Here is a 26,986-nt window from a genome sequence, read left to right on the forward strand (position 1 = left end):
TTCCTCCCTCTTATATGAGACAAAACGGTAAGGGCCCTGAGGGACAATATTGTCCATCATGTTATATAGAAACCCCCAGGCTGGAGCGCATTCCCATTCCTTATGCACAGAGGCCTTAAAAGTATGGATCTGGTGCATAAAACACAACATCAGTATGACAGCAGCATACCTCCTGGGTTGACTGACCATAATGGCAGACACATTAAGCAGACAGTTTTCCCAAGAGCATGAATGGGAACTGAATGGCGAAATAACACATCATATTTTACACATGAGGGGATCTGCACATATAGACCTATTTGTTACGCCCACTCTACGTTCACCTGAAGTGGAGCACCGACGGGGACAGCACTCGAAGAAGAGAAGATTATTCACCTTGTGCAGTAATTGAAGTTCTTCGAGATGTGTGTCCCTGTAGGTATTCCACTACCCACCCTCCTCCCCTCTACTTCGGAGTACGAGCTAAACACTCCACGTTAGAGAAGGAACTGAAGGGATCGGTACGTGCACGTGCTAGATGGGGCGCCAGCGTCACCATAAGACTGCTACTGTGCACGCGCGCACGCAACCAGACGCTGCTACCGAAAATCTCTGATCGATGGCACTGGGACGTACCGACACCTGAAGTGGAGCACCCACAGGGACACGCATCTCAAAGAACCCGAGTTACTGCACAAGGTGAGTTATCTTCTCTTCTTTTTTGTTAGGTGCTCTTCTGGCATTGTCATCTTCAAGTCAGCAGATTTGTCTCCTTGTTTGGGAACCACATGCATTTCTTGAAGTATCCTTTTCTTTCCCTCCATTCCCATAATATTTGTGGGACCTAGCGCCTTATCACTGCAGACCAGTGAGTGCTGGAATTTATAGGTGGGGTACTCCATCCAATTCCAGATGTTCCCCACTCCTTCTCCATCCCTATTTAAGGACTATTCTCATGACAACATGCTGCATCAAGAGGGGAAGTCACTTTTAAGTCTTGGAGCTGTGGAAGAAGTGCCTCAAGGGGGTTTTACTCACATCACTTTCTAATACCCAATTTAAAAGGGGGGGTTGGTGTCCACTTCTCCACTGGAAACAACTGAATACCTTCATTTGCATGTTCAAGTTCAGAATGGTAACCCTGGTCTCTAATTTCCTTCCTGGATCCACAGGTCTGATGTGTAGTTCTCAGCCTTCAGAACATCTACTTTCATATAACTAGTCCTCTTGCCCACAGGAAGTATCTAAAGTTTCAGGTGGGCAATTCCCTTTCCCAATACAGGGTTCTGCCTTTCAGTCTATAAGTAGCACTGAGAGTATTTACCAAATGCCCGGCAGTAGTGGCACCACCTCAGCAAAAGCTGATCTACCTAAGGACAAACTTGGCATTGTAGTAGACGTGGTCGTTCAGCTACCGGTCCAACCTCTGGCTTCAGTAAGAAGCATGTGTCTGACTTCTAGGACACATGACCTCCTGTTTATACATAACTGAGAGTGCCAGACTTCACTTTTGATGCATGCAAGAGTGATTGAAGTCTGTAAATTGGCCCACTGGTCATCATCTGGAGATGAAGATGCAGGTCCCACAGGAGTCCTGTCACCATTAAACTGGTTGAAGGATCCTCTAAAAGTAAGTAAGGAAGTACCCTTCTCTCCACCATGACCATCAGAGACACTGATGTCAAGTGTCTTCACTTTAGGATGGGGAGTTCACCTACACCATCTTGTACACCAAGGTCTCTGGGTGGCTCAGGAAGCTCACTAATGCAAATGTCCTAAACAAGGCTATTCATCAGGCTTGCACAGTATTGCTTCCAGTACTGAAAGGGTTAACTGTTCAGATTATGGCAGACAAAACCACATCAATGTTTCATATAAACAAGGAAGGCAGAGCAAGATCCAACCCACCCCAATATATACATGCACACCTTTGTTGAGAAGCTGAGAATCTGTATAGAATTATGGCATATGACACAATTACTCCAGTAGCTCTTCATCACATACCAGGCTTGCAAAATGTTCTGGCAGACCTTAGCAGGAAGCACACAAGCAATCACAATGACAGGCCCCATCGTACAGGAAATATTCACCACGGTGGGGTCAGTATTCTATCAAGGTGGATTGATTTAAATTAATGCAATTTAAATACCTGATTTTAATAATGATTTAAATCAACAAGCTGGAAACATTGATTTAAATAATTGAGTTTGATCATGTTTTTCATTGGTACATAGTTATTTTCCTAACGAGAAGTTGGTTCTCAGTGGTTGATAACAAGTAAAATGTGTATTTGCAACTAAATATAGCCTTTACACTCTACTTGTACACATTTATTTAAGTAATTACATAGTTTAATTTCCATGTATTCCGATTCCTAATTCTTCCTACTTTATTTATGCAACAAATGGGGAATGATGTGTTTCTTATTTAGTATGGATGGAAATTCACATTCAGTTACAAATGCACAAACAGCATTTTAAGATTGATTTTTACTAGTTAAATAAAACTACCTTAAATGTGCTGGATACATCAGAAAGAAATTAGCAAAACATGTTTTGTATTTAACTGATTTATTAAACGAAAAATAGTCTTATCTATTGTTAGTGAATTGAACTGATTGTTCAGTAATCTGCTTCAGGATTTTAGAACTAGGAGATCTCATCTTCTCACTCCTAATTCTTTTATTCATAGGTTGGAAAAGGAAACCAAGCTTTTCTGCTTTTTCAACTCCCAATCAATTTCTTAATTCTGAATTAACTAATCACTAAACTGAATTAGTTCAATAAATGGAAGTGAAGAAAATAGTCTCTCTGCAGAAGAGGCTAATGCTTTCAAAAGCCGGTTTAGCACTTTAGCAAACTCTGATTCAATATACTTTGTCAGCGACATCCACCAATTCAGTGGGTTGACTTTTTTAAACCTCATCAGCAAGCATTGGCTGCTTAATATTATTTTTGTTTTATTTAAACAATTTTAATATAGTAAGTTTAGGCCTGAACACACATTGTCATTATTTCAGTTTTAGTTTTAAATATTTTTTTTTTATTTTAACTTTTTAAAAACATGTCAGTTTTTATCCGCTCTGGCCTCCATAGACCTGTTTGCAATGAAAGAGAACAAGAAATGTCTCCGCTTTTGCTCCAGAGGCCACCAGTATTAGGGTTCTCTGCCAGATGCATTCCTGATCCCTTCGGTTCTAGAACTCTTTTATGCTTACCTGCCTATTCCACTGATTCCCAGAGTCATCAGGAAACTCCGATAAGACTCAGCCAAGATGATCATTTAGCTCTTCCCGGGCCAATGCAGTTCATTTTTCTCAGACCTAATCAATCTCTCTGTTAGATATCCAGTCCAATTATCTCCCAACACAGATGTAATTTCCCAAAGAGAGGATCCAGCTTCCCTGTCCTTATAAGCATTAATGTTGGCTGGTTAACAGCACTGGAGAGCAGCTGCTCTTCAGAGGTCCAGAATATACTTATACACAGTACAAAAGGACTCCACTAGGCTTACATCATCTTCCAAGTGCAAGAGATCTTCTGTCTGGTACCAAGGACATCACTTATCTCCATACCTGACTAGACTACCTCTTGTCCTTAAAGAATTAATGACTTTCTACAAGCACCTCCTTTTGGTCACTTACAAGGCTACTTTGAGAGAATCTCACCAACATGGTTTAAGGCTCTGTCCAAGCATTGCTGCTGTCATGGGGACTTCAGACATGTTCTTGGTATGCACACCCTCTGTCTTGCACCTTCCCCTGCGAACTACGACGATATGACCCACTGCCCCGCCTCCTGGAATCAGTGCCTACCCCTCAGACTCTTCCAAGGCTTAAATAAACACGCTCCCAGAACTCCATCTGTGTAGGTGTTCCAGGCCCACAGGTTAACTTCCTGGGCATATGGCAGGTGTAACTCATGAAACACACATACGCTTTGTACAGGTTTCTAACATCATTGCTCTGCTTAATTGCATGAGAAATACACAGATCTATACAGAACTAATAAACCGTGCACACATTTCCCTGTCTCAGTTTTTTCACAACTCCAGAGCATTCTTTGGGTTGGGTTCAGAATTCTCTGGGGCTAGCCAGAGTCCTTCTGCTACAGTGCATGGCTTATATTCTGAAATATGGAGCCTTCTCTTAGCTTGGCTGGTTCATCCAATTGCCTTCTTGTACCCAAAGGTTCCTGTGTGGCACTGAGAGTTTTCCCCTCCATAGTTTTTAAAGGTTAACAGCAACACCTTGCTATCTGTCCTGCATCTGGGAATTTTTCGTCCTCCAAATACCGGCCCCTTGTTGCGGGAGGTTGGAGAGAACTGATTTCCCCTAGAATGCAGTTATTCTTTTGTTCTCAGAAAGGAAGACCTATTCAGGTGCATATAGTCCTTACTGGTTAGCTGTTGTTCCTGATCTGGGTGAGACATGCTTAAAGGCTTGTCAGCAATGATGGATACACAGGCCTAGAGGCATTCCCTGATACAGCAGTTTTCATCAAACCAATTTCGTAATATCAACCAGAATTCGTAAGTTGTACAGATAGACTCCCCCAAAAGCTCTCTCACCCATTTCAGCAAACCATCCCTCCCATTCAGGGTCACTCAGTATTCTCACACCCTACAGTAGATAGATTCCTGAAATGGCTTATGTGTGTGTATTGTTGAAACAGGGACCTCGTCCTCTTCCTTGGGATCTCAACCTAGTGCTGATAGAGTTTGAGTTGTCACCCTTGCATATGTCTTCTCTTTTCTACCTATCCATCAAAGCAGCTTTTCTAGTAGCAGTATAATCTGCTAGAAGGGTCAGAGAAATACAAAGCATTCGTGGTGGGACATCCATACACTGCATTTTGTAAGGACCGTATGACCTTGAAGCCTCACCCAAAGTTTTTTTGCCAAAGATCGTCTCTGACTTCCATCTTAACCAAGTAATATACCTTCTTGTTGTCTTTCCCAAGGGGAATCTAAACTTTGCATATTGGATATGCTTAAGGTGCTATCTGTCTGTCTAGTTAGGACTGAGCTTTTTATGGTGGCCACTAGGTTATTTGTAGCTTGTGCAGATAGGGTAAAAAGTCAGTCAATATCGACATAGAGACTATCTAACTGTATTCTGTCAGTATTAAATTATGCTACAAAATAGCTATTTTACAGCCAACTCCACTAGGACTCAAGCAGCTTCTTTGAGAAGTGTTCAATCTTGGAAATTTGTAGGGCAGTAACATGTGGTTTCAGTACATACTCTATCCAACATTACTCTGTAGTGGAAACATCAAGATTTGATGCTAATTTTGGCAGAGTTGTCTTACAATCATTGTTTAGGTAGATTCCAAGCACCCACCTCTAGTCACTTAAGTCATTCCTTCTGAGTCGTCAAGAATGGAATATTTGTAGACAAGAACTGAAAGAAGAAACAAGTTACTTACGTTGAAGAATCAGCTACTGTAAAGTATGTTTACCATATATATTCCATAACCCTTCTTGCTAATATGGAGTCATATAACACCTGGTTTCTGCATTGGTGAAGGAATTGATGGTCACTGGGGGTCGCCCTTCCCTTTATGCCTATGGATGGGAGGCACAAAGTCACTCAGAGTACAGGTGCAGCCCCAAAGGACACTGCTGGCCAAAAGATTCTGAACATGAGCACATGAGCATGTGCACCAAGAGTGGAATATAAATGGACAACACATCTCAAAGAAGCACACTTGCTGTACGAGACAACCGTTTCTTCTAGTGCATAAATACACGTTTTGTTCAATACATCAAGAATGAATACTTGTAACGTGAGTTGGCAGTCATTCTGTAAAAAATTGAGAGGTGCATGAAAAATCAAATGAAGCCTTAAAGAGACTATGTCAGCTTAAACTCGTATTGTTATACATTTATTTACCTGTGTGTTTCTAACAACATTTTAGGTTATTCAAAGGAGGGGTGGAAGGGATTGAAAAAGTAAAAATTTATTTTTCCCCATTTATATGCTGTTCAGTTCTTGGATTTTGCTGAGACACTAAAACCTCATCCAGTTTCATTTGTAAGTGTTGAAACATTGAGGTTATGTCTACACTAGAGAGCTTACAGCGGCACAGCTGTACAGATGCAGCTGCACTGCTGTAATATCTCTGGTGTAGTCACTCTATGCCAACTGGAGAGATCTCTCCCATCAACATAATTAAACTGCCCCCAATGATCGGCAGTAGCTATGTCAGTGGGAGAAGCTCTTCCGCCGACAAAGTGCTGTGCGTACTACCACTTATACCAGCATAATTTATGTCAGTTGGGGTGTATTTTTTCACACCCCTGAGTGACTTAAGTTTGTAGTGTAGACATGGTCTGAGTTGTGATCAGTGCAGGTCAATTTGCATTTGTTTAAAAACTGTTCTTACTATTTTCTTTCCTTTTTAAGAAATCATAAACTTTTTTGATGGTGTTAAGTTTTATAGAAACTTGTTTTTTTAAAAAATTTAACTTTTGGGCCAGTTTTGAATAAACATTATCCTTCTAAGTTGTTAGAGAATTTATGGACTTACTGACTGACTCCATGTATCTGTGACATGAAGTATGCAAACATAAACTGTTTTTCCCCTCAACCAACTGAAACAGTACCCAAGGATATGGAAATAAATGTAAGTGAAGTGTATGAGACGTTTCTGATAGAACTGCATCTGCAAAATAGTAGGGGCAAAAATTGTGTTGTAGTGTCAGGCTACTACTAATCATCTTATGTAGCACCATAAACTTATCTAGAACTTTGCAAAAGAGAGTAAGGCCTGCCCTTAATGTCTTCTTATCTGCATAACATAGATTTAAAAATAATTACTAAATAGGGGGACAAAATTTTAGATTGGGAAGGATGTGGAGTGAGTAGATATGAGGAAACCCTTTTTTTGAAGACGTCTAGAGTGCTCAATATGAGAGGAGGAGCAAAGTTGAAGACAGGTTGTAGATGAACAGAGCAGTGAATTAAAAGCAGAGGAAGGAAGAGCAAAAGTTGAATAAAATGAAAGTAGAACTTTTAAGATGGGGACAAGGAGAACAAATATGATGTGATAAGCTATTTGCGGGAAATTAAGGACGGGGGCACTATAGCTGTAGCAATGGGAGAGGATAACTTGCAAAAAGAGTAAAACAAATAATAGCTACCAAATATGGCTGGGAAATGGTTTGATATTAAAGAACTCCGGTCTGTATACAGCCAAACTGTGAAATATAACATTGAAATTGATTTTATGGAAATTGACAATTCAGTATGCTAAGGAAGTGAAAATCTAACTCCTTTTATGTAGTGCATTGTGAAAGTTAATTGTGGTAAATCTCAGATGCCAATTTATTATGACCTTTTTGATAATGAGACTAACATGTTATTACTGAACTGTGTTATTTTTTGGAACATAATTAGTCTTTTTGCAATCTGTAAACTGTTAAACTATTTTGTATTAATACTAAATTTTGTTAATATACACGAATCAATTTTATATAGAGATGAGCGTGTGGTGAGCTCCTTGAGTACAAATGGTTGATACAGTTGCCATGACTGCTTTATATTTTCCATTTAGATTCACTGTTTTTGAAGAAACAAACCTGAGACATTAGGTGTTACAGTCTTTTGTCTGTGAAGTCCTGAATTAAGAATATGTTAGGTTCAAAATGATGTCATTTTATAGTTTTTACATCACTCATCACACACAGCTTAGAGTGAGAATTCTAAATATGTTCTGGCCGTGCACATTAGTAAGAAATTTTCATTGTATATTTAGAACTATATTTCACAACACCACCAATATATTCATCATTCTCATCTGAAGTCTGCAAGTCAAATAATGTTTAAATAGCAGGGTTTCATTTAGTAATGTAGTTTATTTCAAACTTCACACAAAATTATTTTACATATTTATACTCCAGAAATATAGGACTTATCCAGAGCACTTGAATTTTATGTCATGTGCAAGTTTAGTATTTGACCATAAGCCTTTGCAAAGACAAAAGAAGAACTGTCCACTTCCTTCTCATTGCATTACATTGCTTGAGAGCAAGTGCTGCTGGGTTGATGGAGGGTAATTAGCAATTAGTATTCAGTATTTGCATCAGAATGTGCCAGTACTGCAGGCCAAAACATCAAAAGGTTTGGAAGAGAGCTATAAAATGAAGAAAGTTAGAGCAACTATAGTGTCTGTTTCTAAATAAGACTGATACGATTGTTATCCTGCAGGCTTCACTGTGGAAAGAATGTAGTCTTTCTGATGGAGGAATAATGACCTTGGCTTACTCTAGATTTCTTTAGGAATAAGAATGAGGAAGATGTGATAGCTGGTAACCATGACATGGAAAATGTTGATCACTAAATAAAAAGTTTAGCTTTCAGGAAAAATGTATTCTCCACTTAATTTTACTAGACTAGTTATTATTGATGGGTAAAAATTGCCTGAACTATTCAGTATGAACTTTTCTAGTATGCTGTTTTTTAAACTAGAAACACAGTGGAATAAAACTCTCATTTAAAATTATGTGCAATCTCTTGTTCACATAAACTCTGCCCACTTGATAATATTTATGTAATAGGTATAGCATGCTAAAAAAATGTTTTTCAGATATTTAAAGTGGAACAGTTAATTTGAAAATCATATTTCTTTTAAAATTTTGTGCATTTGTACAAGTAGCACCTGAGACGGTGGATTTTAGTGTGTTTACTCTGCATCTGACAGCAATTTGTGTAAAGTAAGTTTCAGATTTTTCCCTGTATAGTCAGTTTCTCCCTTGAAGAAGATATCCTCAGCCATGAAGAAAAGAGAAGGAAATAAAAGCTATTTTTTTAGGAAGGATTTTTAAAAATCAAGACAAACTGTATAAAAGTGCATTATGGAAGCTTGAATTTTTTGATATTATTCAATTATTTTAAAAAATTCTAGTTGAATTTTTATATCTTCAGATAGGATTTTATCTACATTTTTTGAAAGATTTTCCTCTTGTGCTATGGTTCTAATGTAATGCCATTTATTTAAGGGCAAAAACTTGACTTTAAAATTGCAGTCTTATGGGAGTATTTTTCAGATTCTTAATAATATGTCATTCCTCAGAATATTATATACATACATTATCTATCAGGAAAGATCCAAAAAGATTTACAGATTATGGGTGTGGTTCAGGCACCAGAGCCCTTTATAACAATTCCATTAACTTCAGTGGGAATTCATGCAAAAAAACGTATTCGATTAGGCTCTTCTATATAAAGGACTCACTTTTTACACTGAAGTCTAGCCAAAGATGGGATGGCAAATTTGACTAATTTAAAAAAGAATCCAGTTTCTGATTGCCTTTTTAATAGTATGTTCTAATTTTTTTAAATTAAAATCATAAGGGTTTTCCAGCAGGGAAGAAGCTGACTGAAAAAGTGCAGTCAAATGCACAGTAAACAAACAGAATTTTTGCTAATTTCTGTTATAGTAATTTTAGGTGTTGTAAGTCTAGATACAAAATTCAGACAAATGTGATTTTTAAATTGGTGGTGTCTCAGGACACAACGCTATTAAATTATATTTAAAATGATGAGAATGTCAAGTCTTACCTGAAAAATTGCATCTCCTGCTGAATATAGTTCTCTAATCTCAATCCGGTGCATTGGTTTTTATTTATGGAATCAGTTACAAAACTTCTGGCAGCCCATATGCTATTCCATTATGGAGAATATTTTATTTAAAACAGAAAACGGCGATGTTTATATAAGACCTAACTTGAAAAACACTGAATTTTGTGATCCAGTTTCACTGTGTGTGTAATGTGGATAACATAGTTGTCCTACAGAGGAGTTGAGACAAGCTACTAATGTTTGTAAAGTGAGATTATATTTTTTAAATACACACCTGAAGAAGTTTGGATTAGTCTTTACTCTTCCCTCATTTGTACCTAGTAAATTTGCTGGTGGTTTAGAAGTGCTCTGCAAAGTGAAAACATGTTTCCATTTTCTTTCTTCCTCTCTGTCAGCAGAGCTAGATATGCTACAGTGCGCGCTGGTGGGGGCTGAGGTTCTCTCACTGTTCAAAAAGGAACAGTCTGTTTAACTTCAGGCGTAGAGTTGACTCCAAAATGAATCTTTGGCTAGTAGTTTGGTCATGATACAGTGCCTCTGGGACAGGGGATATGATGTGGTGAGATTGCAGCAAGGATATAGGGGAAGTGAGAAGAAATGGCCTACGTATCTTAAGCTTAGTCTACATTCAGTTTTAGTACTGGTATGATTATTTGGTATGAGGTGTGATTTATTTATCTATTTAAACCAAAATATTAAACCGATACAAATTCCTTGTATGGTTGCAATTATACCAGTATAAAAGTACCTAATACCAGTGGTTCTTAACAAGGGGTATGCTTACCCTTGGGGGTGCACAGAGGTCTTCCAGTTGGGGTACATCAGCTCATCTAGATATTTGCCTAGTTTTACAACAGGCTACCTATAATGCATTAGCGAAGTCAGTCCAAACTAAAATTTCACACAATGACTTGTTTATACTGCTCTATAAGTTATACACTGAAATGTAAGTACAATATTTTTATTCCAATTGATTTATTTTATAATTATGTGGTAAAAATGAGAAAGTAAAGCAATTTTTCAATAATAGGGTGCTGTGACACATTTGTACATTTATATCTGATTTTGTAAGCAAGTAGTTTTTAAATGAGGTGAAACTTGGGGGTACGCAAGACAAATCAGACTCCTGAAAGGGATACCGTAGCCTGGAAAAGTTGAGAGCCACTGCCTTATACTCTGTATGTGCAGCTTATTTACTCTTCCTGTACAGGAATAGCTATAATGGTGTAAAACACCTTGATATCAGGGCAACTGTATCCACACTAGGGAGGTTATAATGTTTAACTATACTAGTATAGTTAAAGCAGTACAACTTTTGAGTGTAGACGAGGCCTCAGTATAAGTGTATTGGCTTGGTATATAAAGCAGATTCAATTTCAAGTGCTCAATCGACTTTAATTTAGGTTTTGACATTAATTTAAACAAGTGGTTGCAATGCTTCACAACTCTTATGCACCGCACCCTTCTTACATATTGGCTAATGTAAAGATGTAGATATGTGACCAAAACCACCCTTACATATGAACATTTAATATTACATAACAGTGGTTTACACCGTGTAATGATCACAGTTTTGTCACTGGGACTACTTCGCACACTTCACACGGATGAGGGAGCAGACTTGAATCTCAACCAATTTTCTGCTTTTTAAAGCATACTGTGGCCACTAAAGTGAATATGATATTGGCATCATCTTGTTCCACAGATCTGTTTTCACGTAAGAAATGTCTTCTTTTAATGACAAATATACATTTTTAATTACTCCTGTTAGTGCTGCTAAACCAGTACAACTTCAGCAGAGCAAGCTGTACAAGTTGACTGGTACAGCAATGGAAACATTGGCTTAGTTCTAACTGAGTAAGTTTTTAATTAGACCTTCAGTGGATCAGAATTGATGGTAATGATGTAAAAGCCAAAGAGAACTCATTAATACTTTGAAAACTTGCTGTGAGTTGTAGTTCTGCTGGAACAAAAAACCAAAAGTAACCTAAGAAACAGCAAAATTGTATGAAAGCCCTTGAAACACAAACATGGATCTATATGATGCCATTTCTACAGAGTCCTGTTTAGAGCATAACCACACTTTAAATTAGTTGCTGGGCTCACTTCAGTAACTGTGGCTATAATTTATTTATGTAAATAATATTTTCTCCCAGATATTTTCATCTTTAAGGTTCTAGATGTTAAGAATCTTCTTCTTTCTTTGACAGGAAATTCTGGTGATTAAAGATCATGGCAACCATAGAGGAACTGGCCCATCAAATTATTGAACAACAAATGGGAGAGGTACATATACATATATCTATATATTTAGTCCTATTTGAGACAAGTTGGACAATAAAGCATAATACTGATATGTAAAGATCAAAGCCACAAGAGAGAATGGTCTCTAGTGGGCCCAAAGCTCCAGAAGACCCTCCCATAGAAGATTAGCAGGAACCCTGTTCTTGCTATCTTCACGTCATGATGCAAAACTTGAATCTTTGTCAAAGCATTCCCCAAAGAAACTGAGCTTAAAAAAAAGTAGCAGTATTTTCAAAGGTAGAAATCATTGACTAAATCAGTGGTTGTCTTCATAGAGCTGTTTAGTCATATGAGGCAAGCTTTCCTCTCTTCTAGCATCAAAATTGCATTCTGGATACAGTGCCTGAATATTACAGTAATAGGTGCTTTTAGAAATGTATGAATAGATAGTAAAAATTAGTGTTGTCAGGATGTGTGTGTGTATAAATATAAAACACTTAAGGATTCATTACTATATGTTCTGTTCAAAATCAGTACAAGTGTGGTTATAAGAAAAATATATAAAAATGGCACCTGTTTACTGGAAATTTCTGCTCTTAGTTAATTTAGATTTGTCTTACTTTACAGTCAAGTTAAGTATTCCAGGTGATTTCAAGTTCAATTCATATCAGTTTTAACGTTGACTAGAAAGGTTTCCCCCTTGGATTGCTAATTTTATATATGTTCTTATGCTACTCTCATAATTAAGTGGCATGACTGACATCTGTCATGTGTGGTTTATCCTTTCTCTCATCCTCTTCCCAGAGGGAGGGGGGTTGGTGTGTGTTTAGGAGATTTTGAGCGGGGTTGGCTTAGTTTTGTTTGAAGGTACACCCTGGGTACATGTTTATGTTAGAAAAGGCAGGTTGAAGAAATACATTGCACTTTGGAGCAGAAGGTGGTGAGGTTTGATCTTAGCAACTGTGGGAGTTTGTTCCACAGTCTTGGACCAGCCCCTGAGAATGCTCTGTCTCCTGAACAAACAGGCTTTATATGGTAGCAAGTTCTCTTGTGTCTGAGGGATGGAGATGTTGACCTAGTCTTCATACAGGAGCTTTAGTCAATCTTTTAGATATCCTGGGCCCAGGCCATTGAGTGCCATGAACTTAAGGACTGAGACTTTGAATTTGACTCCAGAATTCAGTCAGTCTGTGAATTTTTAATATATTTTTTTTAATCTCTCCTCCCTGAATCATCCTTTTCACTGTAGTAATAAAGTTTATATCCAATTCAAAAAGAGCAACAAAAGTCAAACTCATACTCAACAGATGGGGAGAGAGAAAGCCAGCCACGCTGCTTGTCTCTCTCCTTTTCTTCTTCAGTGGAGAGGCCACTTTAATTAGAATAACAGGCCCTATTTGCTCTTCCTGACAGAGACCTGGCCTGCTATTCTATGTCAGTTCTTGTATTTTAGTTTGTTTAGTAAGAGCACACCTGTCTTCCTTTATCCCACAGTTAAAGTAGAGGAAGGGAAGCAATTGAGCTGTTTGCACCACTGCTAGTAACCTCTTTTCTTAAACTTGTGTGCGTTTGATTGCTTTGGTGTGCGAAATAGGTGGAGCTTGTTTTTGACTTCTGACGTATTACCAGTAGGTCCAAACAGGCTTGTACGTTGCTGCTACAGCTTGCTTACTATGCTAGAAGTCTGTCTTTACAAAGGCAAGTGGTGCTGAAAACATTACTCTCTAGAGGATTTCCAGATACTAATAGCTTAACCTTTTATTGTCCAGTTTTTAACTACCACTGTTAGATAAGGTTAGTGAGAAAGTGGTATTGGTGCCAATATAAAAGAGCCTAGATCTATTGAAGAAACTTTCAGTTATGTCTTGATCTTGTAGGTGTATCTTACTAGTCTGGTGTCTGATGTGACTAGTACGGAGACTGTGCTGTTATCTATGGCTGACTACCTATTGATGGAAAGGATATTCTGTGGATTGTTTCTCTGAGCGATCTCAAAGAGTAGCTGAGTATTTGCTTTTCCTCCTTAGGGTCACTTGCATATGAGGCTCTATCTTGTTACCTTTCCTGTTCAATGTGTATTTATGGTGGCTAAGGGAAATAGTGAGACTGTTCATCCTGGTACAGATGACACTTGTATATTTTCCTTTTGTTATATCCAGATGCAGCGATATCTGTTGTTTTTTCCAATGTCTGAAAGAAATGAAGTAAATGGGAACAAACTGGCCTCAGAGTCAGTGCTAACAGGTGGAGGGAAATATCTTGACAAATGAACTGCGTGCCGAGTGCAGATTCTATTTTTGTGTGCACTCACCTTTGCCAATATAGTTTGGAATTTGGGAATTATGTAGAATCCAATGTTGTTCTTGGGTTTTCAGGTAGCAGCCTTTTTCATCTATAGTTTACCTACAGGATGCAGCTATTCTTCTCTCTGGTTATACTCATGCTGGATGCAAGCTTGTGACTTGCCCTTGGAAACCATATTTGAAGCTGCTTAGAAGTTGAGTCAGTATTTCTAATAGCACTTGTAATTCACCTGAACATTAATTTTCACTGAATTCATAAGCAAAATCAAGTTTGGGGTATACGTGCGCAGAGACCTTTTTTCCCTACCTTTTAAGAAAACTGAGGATATTCACATACCTGATGTTTCATTAAGATATCGGAGTCACTAATAGCAGTTAGGGTAGAAACTAGATAGTAACTAGATCAGAGGTGGGCAAACTATGGCCCGCGGGCCACATCCGGCCCGTGGGACCGTCCTGCCCAGTCCTTGAGCTCCCGGCCTTGGAGGCTAGCCCCTGGCCCCTCCTCTGCAGTCCCCCCTCCCCTGCAGCCTCAGCTCGCCATGCCGCCAGCGCTCTGGGCGGCGGGGCTGTGAGCACCTGCTGAGCAGCATGGTGGTGTGGCTGACTCCAACCAAGCCGCGCAGCTGCCAGTCCTGCTGCTCTGAACGGCATGGTAAGGGAGCAGGGGGTGGTTGGATGGGGTGGAGGTTCGGGGGGGCCGGTCAGGGAACGGGGAATAGTGGGGGTTGGATAGGCATGGGTGTCCCGCGCCTGTCAGGGCTCGGGGCAGTCAGGGGACAGGGAGCAGGGGGAGTTGGATCGGGGGGGGGGGGTCCCGGGGGGCAGTTAGGGGCGGGGCTCCCGTTAGGGGGCGGTCAGGGAACAAAGAACTCGGGGGGGGTTGGATGGGTCAGGAGTTCTGAGGGGGGGCAGTCAGGGGGCGGGAAGTGGGAGGGGGCGGAGAGGGGGCAGGGGCCAGGCTGTTTGGGGGGCACAGCCTTCCCTACCCGGCTCTCCATACAGTTTTGGAACCCCAATGTGGCACTCAAGCCAAAAAGTTTGTCCACCCCTGAACTTAATTATTGTTCATAGACCATTTTAGAAATGACAAACCTGTTAAGAGCATGATCTTTGGAATAGATTGCAATGATGTATTTTGCAAAACCTCTTAAATATATGCAGATTAGAAGCAAAAGAAAGTTATTTATTTTTAAAAAAATTCTGAGTTACTATTTAAGATTACCTATATGAAGCATTACATAGAGTACATCGTCTCATAAATCTTTTGCCCGACACTATCCACTTCCTACCAGGAATGGGGTAGTTCTTATTCCCAAAGCATGGTCAGGCATTTCTGCCAGTCAAGAACTTGTAATAACTGTCTCTCATAATTTGTGGAGCTGTAAAGTAATTACATAGTAGTTTATCCATTTCCTCATTTGCTGCCAAATTCCAGTTCACATCTGTGTAAGCAAATAAGTATCCACCACAAATATGTAAAACTTGATATTTAACAAATACACTGGTTACACTGTGACAAATAGTATTGAATGTTTTTGTTAATGTATCCATGAACAATATCAAGTTTCTTTCAAAGGTTTAAAGTCACACTGCTGCATGTCAATAATTAGCAGTTTCATCTTCTGTAAAGTGTATCTTTGAGAGCTTTAAATAAACAACTGTAATTCAGTCCTGGAATAAATAAGTAATTCTGTAGCTACAGTTTAGGAACCATCATTGCCAGTATAAGAGAACATATGAAGAAGGACCACAGAACACTAAAAAGAAAAGTCTAGAGTAAGAAACGTCTATACAAGGTATCAGGAAAGCATCATCTGCCTGTAAATTACCACCAGTACAGGTCATTTGGAGGATATTTCAGAAAATTTTGCCTTAAAGGGGTCTTTTCTTTGCAATTATTATATAAGTCTAAAATATTATGTATTTGTACTCTATTATAATATCAATAATGAATCCTCTCATTTCTGCTTGAAATTTCTTCATTATAATCTTTAGCCAAAAAAGTATTTTGGGAAGCCTGAAATTAGAGAAAGTGTTTAATTTATTAGAGGCTGTAAAGGGGTTTTACTTTTGTAAAGTCTGATTTTTTTTGTAATGCAGTATTGCAAAAATGAGTTGGTTTAGAAACTTAATTTTTTATATATTCAGTAATCCTAGGAGAAATCTAGTGAATAGAGACATTTTTATTAGACGAGTTCAAATCTTGGGCATTGCTATTAACTATAGAAATATGAACATCCGAGAGCTCTTGGCAGAGTTTATAGACCCATTGATCAGTTTTATGGAGTTTACAAGCTCTGCAGACAAACAACAGAATTTGTAAACTGTATAATCAAAATAATTCCAGTATGAAGAGTTTGGAAATCAACAGAGATTGTAAATCCCTTAAGACAAATAGTTGTATGCAGCGGTGTTGTGGTCATGTTAGTTTTAGGATATTAGAGAGACAAGGCAGGTGAGGTGATATCTTTTATTGGACCAACTTCTGTTGGTGAGAGAGACAAGCTTTCAAGCTATACACAGCTTGATTGGTCCCTTAGAATTTGTACTAACTACTTCTGCTAAACTATCTGTGTGTTCTTGTATTTAGCTGTGACACTCTTAGTACCTTTCTCAGACCTGAAGAAGAGTTCTGTGTAGCTCGAAAGCCTCTCTCTCTCACCAACAGAAGTCGGTTCAATGAAAGATGTTACCTCACTCACCTTGTCTCTTTAAGTAAATAGTTCAAGTTTAAGGAACTTGGAAACTCTAGAGACACAAGCTTCCTCTATTCCACTGTAAACTAAAAAGTCCAATCTACCCTGACCATCCTCACTACAGAGATGAGATATAGCACTGTAATTACTAACCTCCTTGATGTGCAGAACGTTAAATAAAACCAAGTAACCAGCTTGATCTGAATTAGACAACTAATGACCTTCTCTATTCCTCAGAAAGGACAGAGAGTTGACATGAATACTATGTTATGTTTCATTGTTTAGAATTTCAAAATTTTTAAAAGTAGTTGAAATACCTACCATAGTTGCATGTGTATGTTATATAGATTAATGGTGATGTGTAGCAAGGTTGTTTGCAGAGATGACCCTTGCCTGCTGATAGTGGGGGCAGGGAGCAGAGTAAGGGCAGCCAGCTTCAGCAGTGTTACTGAGCATGCTCAGTAGAAGCTAAGCAGCAAATCTTGGGGGACATGTGACCCTGCATGCTCCCCCATGTGTTGCCTCTGGTTGTTTGGTAACCTTAATTCATAATTTCTTGATTTAAAAAATAGTTTTTTGTTCTACAGTATTTTAGTTAGATTTTCTTCTCCAAGAAGTAAAAGTGTGTATGTGTTTATAAACTATGTGTGCTGTACAGTTACATGAGCCATGTAATGCATTTTATTTATATTATAAACTGCAGAATAATGTGATAAATTTATAAGTCACCTTTGGCTACTTAACCTGTAAACTGTCCTCCAATTCAGATCTACCAGGTCTACTTTCTCTAGTACAGACCTCTGAGCAGATTCAAATAGCCATTGTTGCTGGATTTTTTCTTTGTTTTTTTCTGAAACAACTTGTGAAAAATGTGTCTTCTCTCTCACCTGAATATGGCATGTATCTTCCCCAAAATTACCCTTACCTGAACGACAGGACGGGGGTATTCAGCTGTAGAGCGGTGACAGGTTTAGGTCTGCCAGCTTGCAATTCTTTAGGGCTAGTTTTAGGAACTTTTATACTTCTGGGAAGAGAAAATTGCCAGTGGAATCCAGCACTTGTTTTGAGCTATAATTTATTTTTAAAACTGTTATTGCCTTTGAATAAAGGTGTATTTTATCTTCCATCCTATCTTTTCTCCCTTTTAATTTTTTGCCAAACTTAATGATTTCTGACCTTCACTTAGAAAACCACTCATAGCTAGGGTCACTAGAGTTTGCAATGGCTCCACTGCATGAAGGCAGGGTATACAATTCCTCTACTGATGACAGTAATGTTGGAGTTTTCAGTTACGGAGATTTACTCCTCCAGTCTTAGAAGTCCTTGTTTCAAATAAAGTGCATACATCTGTTTGAGGATCTTGAGGAAATTTTACGCTGTGAATTCTGTTTTGATGATGATTCTTGGGCATAAAAATGAGAAGATACACTTTAAAAATTTGCTATTTTACTGTATTTTCAGTGATGTGCACGGTCAAAGTTATTGGATACATGATTTGAAGCACTCTAATGCGCATTTAAAAAAAAAAGTCTACATTCATATTCTAAGAAATTGAACAGTGACCAAATCCAAAGGGGAAATGTGTGGTGAGATTTTCTAGTCCAGGGGTCTCCAAACTTTATGAGATGAGAGCCATATTAGATTTTTGAAGGGGCTTCACGGGCCAAAGCAACTATGAAAGAAATTAAATACATGCAAAATATATGCAAAATCGTTAAAAAAATGACACTACTCTACTCTGTGTCAGTGTTGCATTAAATTCTAAATCAGGTATAAAAGTTAATTGAGGTAGGTACTGTGAAATCACACAAAATATTTGTCAATACATTAAAAATCATTTCACATTATTTTTTTATTTCTAAAAACTCACACATTTGTATCCTACAAATACACATATTAAAAAATAAAGAAATATTTTAGAATTAGTGAGAAGTATGGTACTGATGTTTTTCTGACAAAATTCCATTTAGTTGTGGTTCAAAATTAGTGTTCCCTATCATCAAAATTGATTGTAAATGTTCATCAGACAAGGTCGATCTGTAGTTGGATTTCACATATTTCGTCATAGAAAATGTTTTTTCACACACATAAGTAGTGCCAAACACTGACATTAATCCACGGACAAAGTTTTTTACATGAGCATATTGATCACTTGGCAGGCATTTATAGAACTACCAGATTTCCTTCCTTATATTTGTCCTTCAACACGTCATTCGATTGCAGGTCAATTCAGGTGTCAGTTTTTCGAGATCGCATTCAAATGCGTTTTGGAAGATCCGTATTCCTTCTGCATTTCACATCAAGGTCACTTCACTCATCTGCAGCCTGCCTGTTTGCTTCTCCTTGTACTTGCTCGGGTGCACCAGCAACTCTCCACTAAGTTGGCTCCCCTTTTGTGGGGGACACTGGTTCCGGGGGGCGCGCACAGCTCAGCTGAGCTACCCCTTCCCCCGCAAGCTGCTGCCGGCAGCCCCCTGCCTGCTTGGCATGCCTACTCAGCTGCAGCCTGTCTGCTTTGTGCTGATGGGTATCTATGCCTGCCTGTTTGCTTCTCCTGCTCGGCTGCAGCGACTCTCCCCTAAGTTGGCTCCCCTTTTGGGGGGACACTGGCTCCCAGAGGCACTCATCCCTCCGCACAGCTCAGCTATGCTGCCGCCCCGTGTGAGCTGCTGCCGGTGGCCCCTCCCCCTGCCTGCTCGCATGCCTACTTAGCTGTTTGCCGCCTCTCCCCTGTTGGTTGGAGGGCCGGACAAATGGAAACCCCGGGCTGGGTCCGGCCCGCAGGCCGTAGTTTGGAGACCCCTGTTCTAGTCCGTTGCTCATTGACAGCAGTGATGCCACTGACCTTAGCAGGGCATTCAGAAGTCTATTATTTCTTTATGTATTCTGAGACAGCCAAAAAAGACTTCCATTTATTCTCAGTGGATGAGACACCATCTCACTGTTGTTGCTGATGAGAGGCTTTTTTTTTTATGCCTCTCTGCATCATAGTGTCCTGTCTTTGAGAATACGTAGATAAGTAGATGTCTTTTTGCAACAGATAATAGTCATACTTAATCAATGTTAGTTATTATTTTGCTGGAACAAATTATCTAAATTGTGACTAAAATTCTTAAATTCTAGGATTATAAATAATTATTTCTGGCTCAGATTGGCTTGGTAGATTTAGTTATAGATAGATTTCTAGAGGGGCAACTTGCTGCAGTCCTGATTCTTTATTGAGAGCTATATATATATGCAACAATGTAGTTTGCAGTAGGATTTATATTTTAATAGCTCAAATGGATCATAATTAGGGCTGTCGATTAGTCGCAGTTAACTCATGCGATTAACTCAAAAAAATTAATTACAATTAATCGCACTGTTAAACAATAGAATACCAATTGAAATTTATTAAATATTTTTGGATGTTTTTCTACATTTTCAAATACATTGATTTCTATTACAACACAGAATACAAAGTATACAGTGCTCACAAATTGATTACAAATATTTACACTGTAAAAATGATAAAAGAAATAGTATTTTTCATTTCACCTCATACAAGTACTGTAGTGCTATCTCTTTATTGTGAAAGTGTAACTTACAAATGTAGATTTTTTTTGTTACATAACTGCACTCAAAAACAAAACAATGTAAAACTTTAGAGCCTGCAAGTCCACTTAGCCCTACTTCTTGTTCAGCCAATCGCTAAGACTAACAAGTTTGTTTACATTTATGGAAGATACTGCTGACTGCTTCTTATTTACAATGGCACCTAAAAGTGAGAACAGGCGTTCACATGGCACTTTTGTAGTCAGCGTTGCAAGGTATTTATGTGCCAGATGTGCTAAACATTCATATGCCCCTTCATGCTTCGGCCACCATTTCAGAAGACATGCTTCCATGCTGATGATGCTCATTTAAAAAAATACTGTGTTAATTAAATTTGTGACTGAACTCCTTGGGGGAGAATTGTATGTCTCTTGTTCTGTTTTAACTGGATTCTGTCATATATTTCATGTTATAGCAGTCTCAGATGATGACTCGGCACATGTTCATTTTAAAAAACACTTTCACAGCAGATTTGACAAAACGCAAAGAAGGTACCAATGTGAGATTTCTAAAATTAGCTACAGGACACTCAACCTAAGGTTTAAGAATCTGAAGTGCCTTCCAAAATCTGATCAGGACGGGGTGTGGAGCATGCTTTCAGAAGTTTTAAAAGAGCAACACTCCGATGAGGAAATTACAGAACCCAAACCACCAAAAAAAAGAAAATCAACTGCTGGTTGCATCTGATTCAGATGATGAAAATGAACATATGTCGGTCCGCTCTGCTTTGGATCGTGATTGAGCAAAACCCATCATCAGCATGGACACATGTCCTGTGGAATGGTGGCTGAAGCATGAAGGGACATACGAATCTTTAGCACATGTGGCATATAAATATCTTGTGATGCCGGCTACAACAGTGCCATGCAAACTCCTGTTCTCACTTTCAGATGACATTGTAAACAAGAAGCGGGCAATATCTCCGGCAAATTGTAACCAGACTTGTTTGTCTGAGCGATTGGCTGAAGTAGGAGTGAGTGGACTTGTAGGCTCTAAAGTTTTACATTGTTTTACTTTTGAATGCAGTTTTTTTGTAGATTTTTTTCATGTAGTTCTACATTTGTAAGTTCGATTTTCATGATAAAGAGATTTCACTACAGTACCTGTATTAGATGAATTGAAAAATACTATTTCTTTTGTTTTTTACTGTGAAAATATTTGTAATAAAAAATAAATATAAAGTGAACACTGTACACATTGTATTCTGTATTGTAATTGAAATCAATATATTTGAAAATGTAGAAAACATCCACAAGTATTTAAATAAATGGTATTCTATTGTTTAAGAGCACGATTAATCGTGATTAATTTTTTTAATCGCTTGACAGCCCTCATCGTAATTGAATTGTGCCAAATAATTGATTAAACCATCAAAAGTACTAGAAATAGTCAAAGCTCTGTGTTGTGTACATTATACTTGACCTAACGTATGTGGAACTTTCACCGGTCTAGTTAGTATTATGTTTGTTTGTTTTTTACTTTAAATTCAAATAATTTTGCATTGCCTCCAAATTTTAAATTTAATGTGCTGCAGATTTTTATACTAAAACGAGTAAATGACTGGTAGAATTTGTCAGGGGAAAGCTCAGGATTATAACAGCTGAGTAGAGAACAGTTGGCCCCAAGGAGATGTGCGAGGTGGCTTTGATTTTTTTATTTCTGGGAAGCAGTTGAGGAAAATGGTATTGGAGAAGGGATGCATCTCCTCTTTCTCTACTACTTTTGAGCAGAGGCAGGCGATTTAAAATTTTGAGGGGAGGAGCTGAGTTTCCATTTCTTAACTTCTTGAATTTTGGAAGTAAAGAAACAGCAAATCTGGAGACCAACATGATATAGAGTGCACACATGAAGTAGGATATCAAAATTAAGATGGAGAAAGGTAAAATACCATTATTTTTTTCCCCTCTCTCTTTTCTCTTCTTGTGGTGTCTCTCAATATCCTTCTCTTTTGTTCTTTCTTGTTGTTTCTTCTTTTCACTGCTTTAGCTGACAGCTGAACAGAAATGGACTAACACTGTGCTTCTGCACATAAGTGCTTCCATCAGTTCTACTGAGCCCTTAATTTAAAGGTGCTTCCATGCCAAAGCATGTCCCTACTATAAAATCATAGAATCGTAGGACTGGAGGGGACTTTGAGAGGTCATCTAGTCCAGTCCCCTGCACTCACGGCAGGACTAAATATTATTCTATGTCAGGGATGGTCTAGATGAATATAAACAAATAACACAAGTATGGAGGGACAAAATTAGAAAGGCCAAGGCACAAAACAAGATTAAACTAGCTAGAGACATAAATGGTAACAAGAAAACATTCTATAAATACATTAGAAGCAAGAGGAAGACCAAGGACAGGGTAGGCCCGTTACTTAATGAGGGGGAGAAAACAGTAACAGAAAATGTGGAAATGGCAGAAGTGCTAAATGACTATGATTCATTTATATCTGTCCATTCTTGCAGATACAAGCTGGAGCAAACAGGAAAATAAGCAGCTTGATTAAAGTGTATTCTGTATTTGTTGATCAACAATTAATTTCCCCCAGTCATGTTTTGCCATAAATATATTTCTGACCTTTGGATCCAAAATTGTGAAACGGCTTTAAAAGTGTGGAACCAGTAGAGCTTTCTAATGTACAAAAGCTAGCTAGTAAAATTAGGTTTCATGCTGCTACATTCCCAATACAGTACCAGTGTCTCACTTTGAATAATATTTTGCTGACACATCTGAAGCTGGTCAAACCTTAATTAATGTGGTACAGCAGTATTTTCACATAGCTGTCATTCCAATTATTTATTTGTTTGTTTCTAGATTGCGCATTCCCAAGGAACTGTTACTCAAACACTAATGGATGGGACAGCACAAAGAATACAAATTGTCCCAGCGGATTCAGGTCTCTCTTTACCACAACGCATACAAGTATGTTTAAACTAAAATATTTTGAAAGAATCTGTGAACTACTTTACTCTGCCTGTTTTTGTGCACCCTTCCTTTTGTGAACGCTTAATAATCTTTTCTAAAATGTGAAAATTTTACCTTGGAGGCAGAGACTCCTCCTTTGTCTAGTGGAGCTGTAGGACAATAGGGGTGGGGCTTCACATTGTTTCTTGCTTTCTGAGATGAAGACCTGCATAAGAAGCACTTACACAGTGCCTTGTGTGTCACTCATAGTCTCCTTCAGCCAGTAACTGAAATGATATGGTTGGAGTCAAAGCTGGCTACGAGGTCTATTCTGTGTTTTTAAAAAAAAGAAAAAAAGGTACCCAGTTTCTACTCCAAGAGTTTACCTGTTGAACACCAAAGAGGTGGTTCAGGCTGTTACAAGGCATAATGTAGTAACACTGTTAAAAGGCTGAGTTATTTTTACATTTGGTAATTCAGCATATACGTTTGAAAGGCTTTGTGGTGTATCTTTGGAAAATACTTGTAGATCATAGCAAGAAATATATTTTTCTTTATATTATCAGTACACCATGAAAATGTGTTGTTGGCCCACTTGTTAAAGCATATTGGTAGGGAATTTTTTTGTTGGTTACACTGAGAAAAATCCTCCACCCCAGTAGAATACCTGATAGTGTGTCCATATGACATGGTCCCCCCCCGCCAGAATTGAGGCTCCATTCAGGGTTAGCAGGCCACGCTCACCGGCTGCTGCTGGGGCAGTCTCCCCCCACCCCAGCAGCAGGAGTTTTGGCGGGGGCCTTCAAGGCTAGGGATTGGGGTGAGGGGCGGTGCTTACCTGAGTGGGAGGCTCCCCTCCCTCAGCTCCTAGTTGCACGTGCTGCCTCTGCTGGCAGGCACCACCCCCGCAGCTTCCACTGGCTGCGGTTCCCAGCCAATGGGAGCTGCAGAACCGGGGCTTGGGGTAGAGCAGAGGCTGCACGTGTTGCTCAGGAGCCAGGTAGGGAGCCTGCCCCAGCCTCATCAGCCCACCCCCCCTCCCCCCCCCCCGAGCACCCATGGCGCTCACCCCAGCTGTGTCCCTCCCAGCACCTGTGGTGCATCCCCGAGCCACCCCTCCCCTCCCCCCAAGTTTTAGTCAGGGGTGTATAGTAAAAGTCATGGACAGGTCATGGGCTGTGAAGTTTTGTTTACTGCCCGTGACCTGTCTGTGATGTTTACTAAAAATACCCATGTGTAAAACGTAGCCTTAACTAGAGAGGACCGGAGAGCCACACTTTGTAGGAATGAGTTATGCCTCCAATAAATCAGTCAGCCAGTAGAAGCTTGGTTGCGTGTCATGTTGGGGGCTTGCCGGGGTTGGCGGGGGGAGAGGAGGGTTGTGTTTAAAAAAGTTAAGTATTTTCTGGAACCTTCAAATTATATAGTAGCTATCTAGTGTAGCTGGGTGATGTTCTTTTTCTGTCTCCGTCACCGCTTCCTTTCTCTGGTTTGTCACTCTCACTTGTTGCATCTTATCTCTAATTAGACTGTAAACTCTTTGGAGCAAGGACTGTCTCTGCTATATGTTTGTAAAGTACCTAGCATGCTGGAGTCTCTAGGCATTACAGCAGTATAAACAATAATCAGTAATAAATAATTGGAGCTGGTTGAAAGTAGTTTTTTTTCCGTTGAGAAATGAAGTTTTGTTGAAATTGTCATGTTCTGCAGGAAAGTGTCAAATTTTGATAAAATCAACAGGCAAAAGTTCAAATGTTTTGTTTTGACTTTTTCGGTTTGATTTGTTTCGGTTTTACTTTTATATTATATATATTTTATATGAAATAATTTAATACAATATAAAAATCTAAATAATGTTTTTACACCCTGGAAACACTATGGAAATGAAATGTTTTGATTGTCCCAAACTGAAATGTTTCAAAATGTTCATTTTGTGAGAAACTTCAGAAATTTTTTTTTTTAATTGTCAGAATTTCCTGTGGTTCCCAACCAGCTCTGTAAATATTATGTCAAAATAAAATAAATTGTATTGAAATAATCCTTTACATTTGAACACATTATTTCCTAAAACAGGCACGTTGAATGACTGATGTATGTCACTAGTTTTTTCATAGGGCAGTTTCACAGATAGGTTCAATTACTGTCCAAATGGAATCCAAGGTCTCCAAAGAGAAAATATTGTTAAAAAGCAGCTTGAGGATATAAAAAGCAGCCAAGAGAAATTTAGCCTGGAATACCAGAGATGTGTAAATTAAACATTACATGAGAAAACATATATTTTAAACATAAAACAATGAATAATTTCCATATTTAATCAAATAAATACAATGGCAAAGTTCAGTTTCAAATAATTAAGAAATATGTTGTTATTGAACTCTAACAAATTAACGTTAGAGGACTAGTGTGTTAAGGCTTTATTCTGGTTACTAGATGTTCAGGTCATGATACTGCATATTGTTCTGCCAGGATGGTCCCCTGCACCGAAGCAGAGCATCATTGACTTCACTCGAGTTCTATGCAGTTGCAAGGATCCCACATAGAATAAGTTGTGGGAATGGCACTTTTCATTATTAAAATTGTCCTTTTGTATAATGCATTTTTCATTTCAAGGAGTAGGGTTTGCGGAGGGGAGCTTTTTTGTAGACTTAGTGTTCTTGTGTAGACATTAAAGTAACATGGTAGAACTCTATTAAAGTACTGATCATGCAGTGAGATCTGTCTGGGAGCCCTATTGAAGAATTGGGGCCATATTCACAATAAAAAGTAATTTGTGAGTTAGCAAGTTGGTAACAAAAATAGAGGAAAAAAGCAAACATGCATCATAAAATGCACTTCTGTTCGTTTATTTGTCAACTGTAATTCTTTATGATGATGCTTTTATAGGATACTAATAAATGTACTTAGTAGTGTAAAGTGCCTGCCACACTTTTGCGCACTGCAGAAATAATGCTGTAGTATATTTTACAACAATAATAAAATCCTAGCAATATTAAGGCAGCTTTTGTAAATTTTAAGTTGTTTATTACTGTGTAAGAATTGAGGAACATTGCAGATTTTGATAACAAAATGAAAACTTCCCCATTACCTACCACACCCCTTACGCCACCAGACACACTTGCACCTATTAAAAGTATGGAAATAAACTATGAAGGTAAGGTAGGTAAATATTCAAATACACTCAATCTCTTAAATTAACATGATATACATATTTGAAAAACAACGTTAATCCTGCCCAGATTTGCAAATTAGTGTTTTGAATTTAGTGGGTTGTTGAATTAGCTTTTTCTTTAGAATTCAGTGGTATTTTACTGTATCTAAAGTTTTAAAGGTTTACAGTCAAGCTGTATTTAGCTAGCTGTGTCTATGCATAGCCTTCATGTACAAGGCTATAGATCAGGGAGCCCATGTTGTTCTTCTCTACTCCTGTGCACTCTGCTCAATATTACATGGCACAGGTGGATGTCCCCCAGCATCACATAGCCTTGTGGAGAGTGAAAAATGGGGATGTTTAAAAGTGTAAAATTTGTATTTATATATATAAAATGAAGAAAGGGTATTACCAAGTTTGTCAGAAGATGATAAACTATGCAGTTTAGCTAAGGGCAAGTCAGTGAGGCTGTACTACAGTCTTTATTTAAAAATAGGAAAGAAATGTCGTAATGATGCTGTTGATCTGTTCTTGATTG

The 26,986-nt window shown here is 38.5% G+C and overlaps 1 protein-coding gene across 8 annotated transcripts in view; it reads left to right on the forward strand.

Moving 5' to 3' along the window:
• The window catches only part of NR2C1 (nuclear receptor subfamily 2 group C member 1), a 97,189-nt gene that overhangs the window by 18,001 nt on the left and 52,202 nt on the right, over positions 1-26,986 (forward strand). For 4 of the 8 annotated variants that reach the window (XM_077832194.1, XM_077832162.1, XM_077832171.1 and 1 more), the window contains one exon: positions 23,211-23,318. In XM_077832194.1, the coding sequence (XP_077688320.1) occupies positions 23,247-23,318 (72 nt within the window). In that variant the 5' untranslated portion in view covers positions 23,211-23,246. Of the gene's footprint in view, positions 1-11,775; positions 11,852-23,210; positions 23,319-26,986 lie in introns of all 8 variants that reach the window. The other 4 variants (XM_077832186.1, XM_077832144.1, XM_077832152.1 and 1 more) reach the window with 2 other exon arrangements.

Source organism: Eretmochelys imbricata, chromosome 1 (genome assembly GCF_965152235.1).
Source record: "Eretmochelys imbricata isolate rEreImb1 chromosome 1, rEreImb1.hap1, whole genome shotgun sequence".
Lineage (NCBI taxonomy): Eukaryota > Metazoa > Chordata > Testudines > Cheloniidae > Eretmochelys > Eretmochelys imbricata.